Source organism: Schistocerca cancellata, chromosome 6, assembly GCF_023864275.1.
Source record: "Schistocerca cancellata isolate TAMUIC-IGC-003103 chromosome 6, iqSchCanc2.1, whole genome shotgun sequence".
In the NCBI taxonomy this organism is placed as follows: Eukaryota; Metazoa; Arthropoda; class Insecta; order Orthoptera; family Acrididae; genus Schistocerca; species Schistocerca cancellata.
In genome coordinates, this window is record NC_064631.1 from 142,350,109 (window position 1) to 142,354,169 (window position 4,061).

At 38.6% G+C, this 4,061-nt stretch overlaps 1 protein-coding gene across 1 annotated transcript; it reads right to left on the minus strand.

Moving 5' to 3' along the window:
* Positions 1–407: 407 nt before the first annotated feature.
* LOC126088198 (uncharacterized) lies at positions 408–1,801 on the minus strand. Its single transcript, XM_049906324.1, has 2 exons — positions 1,498–1,801; positions 408–1,049 (listed from the first exon to the last, which is right to left on the minus strand). Exons 1-2 carry the CDS (start codon positions 1,648–1,650, stop codon positions 408–410), a joined length of 795 nt encoding a protein of 264 aa, XP_049762281.1. The 5' UTR covers positions 1,651–1,801.
* Positions 1,802–4,061: the final 2,260 nt, after the last annotated feature.

The following is a 4,061-nucleotide window of genomic DNA, read 5'->3' on the forward strand; positions in this document are numbered from 1 at the left end:
TAAACAAGCTCTCTTCATTCAGTTTTTTCACAGGCAATACATGTACAACAGTTTTGAAAGGAGAAAGAATACTCTGATTCATGAATACGTGCGCACTGGTTGCTATTTCAGCAGTATCCAAAGTCATTCCAGTAATATTCCCCCCTTTATAATCTACATATGGTTTGATGTTTATCTCATCTAGCATACAGGTAACAAACAGTTCATGTGGTTCCAAACATGAAACTTCATCTTTCAAATGACTTAAAAAATTTGGATTACTTGGGTTCACGTTTATATTACAACTAAGCTTCCTTAACGTGTTTGGATGTGGTAGAATGACAAAATCAGATGATAGCAAAAACTTTTAAGCCTGTAGAGAAATTGTAAACAACACAGAACAAAGAATCAAAACCTCTGGATCAAATTCATGGTGGAACAACCTTCCTCTTACCTTCTTTCACTGGTAATGCTTCAAGAAGGGAGTGAATAACTGACATGTGTAAATCACTTTCCCTGCCACTAATATAGTCTGTACACACCTTAATCACATTTTCTACTTCAGTTACACTGCAAACTTTCTCTGGAAGTGTGCTAGCAACAATCTCAACACCATTTACATACAATTTTACACTGAGGTTTCTACAGACTGTTAAATACACAATATCATGTGGAGTTTTCTCAAAGTTAAGGTAGAGGAACAATATACAGTCTTCTTTCACACCTTTACTCCACTGTTGATTTAATGTAACAGTCTCCCTTTTTTCCAAAAAATTCACTATAATCTTGAAAACTGTCATTTTCCCTTTGTGCAGAAGCTGTTTCTGTACTTTCAATATAGCTTTACTTAGAGCATCTGCTTCTAGCCTTTGTCTTCTTTGACTTGGGGGCTCTCGTTGAACATCTTGTCTTGAGCTTAAAATACTGGGACAGTTTGGCAGGAAACATGGCACTGCATTTTCTTTCAGTCTTGGTTTTTCTAGAGGCAATGTCAAAGTTCTCCCTGTTTTCCAGTCAACTGCTGTGCTTTGAAGAATCAAGTCACTCTGACTGAAGTCTTCTTGACAAATCTGGGCAGGAAATGAAAAGAAAATTGTTCCATAATAATTTTGAAATTAATTGTACTTAAGATATAAAGATTTCACATTAGTAAAAGTATGCTGCACATCTTTGACACAATGTGAGATAAGTACTTAACACTAACTTAAAATGTTTTGTTTAGTAATGTAAAAATGCTACTCATCAAACGAAAAAACTTTAGGGCCAGGGCATTTGATAGCCTGACTTGCATTTGTAACTGCTAGCCTAAATCAAATATACTGCATACATTGTTATCTATAGTTTTACGTTAACTTACACACTTTACAGTTAATACATACTGAAACATTCTAAATTGGAACAATAAAAATCGTTTAAACAATACTTTCCACGAAAGTAAACAGTGGAGTCTTTGTAGTTGTAATTTATTCTTATGAAATTAGCTTTTTTTTGTTAATAATGTAATTTGTTACTACTTACCACTGAATGTTCAGAGGGAGTGAAGTTCTGCTGTCGAATAGCATGCATCCCCTTCTTCCTCAGTTCAGCATCCTTTGGAAATCTGAACGCAGATATCTTTTTCCCAGTCCAGTAGTTGCCAGTACAGCCCGGTACACAGCACTTATTCACCATAGTGTAACGGACAAGTACTTTGGGGTGGTGAAAGAGATGTATCAAAATAACAACAGTATCAGCAACTTACAGCTCGACACTCGAAAGCAATCCACTCTCAGCAATATACTATCGCCATATTGGGCCGCTTGTCGTGACGTCACGGTGACGTAGCAACCCCTGTTGGTTGGCCTTGTTTTCTTGGAGGTGTCGCCTGAATCATCTGAGGCTAGCCACTATCTTACAGCTTTGATGACAGCATCAGAGTGTGGAAAATGTTGGTCATATAGTCCTTATTTCATGTGTCCAATGAGATGGAAGTCCGATAGTTCTAAATCAGGAATGTAGAGGAACAAACCAGCGAAATCTGGCAATGAGTTCCATGGTCACACAACCATGGTGGGGCATGGCGTTATTGTGCTGCAAGTGGCAGTTTGTCTTCTTTGGCCTGACTGATTATGCTGAATACCCAAAATTTCCAATGTCACCTTGTAGAATTTTTAATTGATTATTGCTTTAGACTCAAAGGCATCCAAAAGAGCCCTGTCTATTCCTGAAGACTGCACACGTCCCTTTGCCTGCACATGGAATCTCAAACTACTACTCTGTTACAGAATTCATGTTACCACTCCATGGACTGACCCTTGGATTCCGGAGCATAGCGGTGACACCACATTTCATCTCCAGTATTGGTGGAGGTGCAGGTGGGGGTGGTGATCAGAAAATTGTGACATTCAGCCTTGAAATGGTCCAGATGGGTGCAACAGATTTCCATTTGATGATTTTTTTAGTCTTCTATCAGCATCCATGGAACTCATCTCTCAAACAATTTGCGTAACAACATTCAGCTATGTGAACGAGTAGCTGTTCATAATCTGCCAACCATCATGAATGAGATAAGATGCTATTGGTTCAAATGGCTCTGAGCACTATGGGACTTAACTTCTAAGGTCATCAGTCCCCTAGAACTTAGAACTACTTAAACCTAACTAACCTAAGGACATCACACACATTCATGCCCGAGGCAGGATTCGAACATGCGACCGTAGCAGTCGTGCGGTTCCAGACTGTAGCGCCTAGAACCGCTCGGCCACACCGGCCGGCTAAGATGCTATTCATTAGGAGGGATGGCTTATGAACAACATCAACCAGTAGGTGTCTTGTCGTGCACAGCTGTTTCACCACTACCGAGATGCAGTAACTGCACCCCACACTACTCACTCCTACTATATTGCCTCCACACACCTTTAACAAGTGTCGATGGATTTAAGTTGGCACAGTTCGTTGAAGAATAAAAAATTAAATATAAGTTTGCTTATACTGTTTTCCAGTACCATATCTTACATTAGACGTGGCGTATTTGTGTCCTTCACAAATGTCAAAATCTTTTTGTTGTGATTTTCAGTCTAGTCTTCTCTGTGCAAGCCTCTTCATCTTTGCATAACTGCTATTACCTACATACATTTCAACCAGCTTACAGTGGTCAAGCCTGGATCATTCTCTACCATTTTTAACAACCTCATTTTCCTCCATTACCAATGCTCCAGTAACTTGATGCTTTAGGATTTGTCCTACCAACCAGTCCCTTCTTTTAGTCAAATTGTGCCAAGAATTCTGTTTTTCCCTAATTTGATTCAGTACCTCTTCAATAATTATTCACTCTACCAACCTAATCTTGAGCAGTCTGTAGCTCCCATTTTCAAATGTATCTATTCTCTTTTTGTCTCAACTGTTTACCAATCATGTCACAGTTCCGTACAAGGCTACACCCCAGACAAATACCTTTAGGAAAGGAAGACGTTTATATTCAATGTCATCAAATTTCTCTCTCTTTTTTTTTTTAGAAATAATTTTCTTGCTATTATCCATCTGCATTTTACAACCTTTCTACTTCAACCATCATCAGTTACTTTGCTGCTCAGCATAAAAACTCTTCTACTACTTTTGGCACCTCATTTCCTCATATAATTCCCTCACAATTGCCCAATTTAATTTTTACCACATTCAATTACTCTTGTTGATGTTCATCCTATAGCTTCTCTTCAAGACACTATCCACTGTGTCCACCCATTCTTCCAAGTCCTTGGTGCCTTTGACCAAATTAAAATGTCATCGGCAAATCTAAAAGGTTTTATTTCTTCTCTTTAACTTCAATTTTCTTTCCAAATTTCTCCATGGCATCTTTTAACAGTTGTTCAATGTACATATTGAATGATATCAGGGCTAGGTTATGATCCTATCTTCTCCTTTCTCAGCTTACCTTTCAGGTCTTATGGCTCTTAACTTGTACGCGACCCATGATCACTTGCTCAACATTATTACTTGTTTACTAGCACAGGTCATGAGTGAGTTTTGATATCAAGGTTGAAGCCCTGAGCATACAGTGTCAGTGAAGTTAGCTTAGCAGCAGTTGTGGAGTATTCTTGTCCATC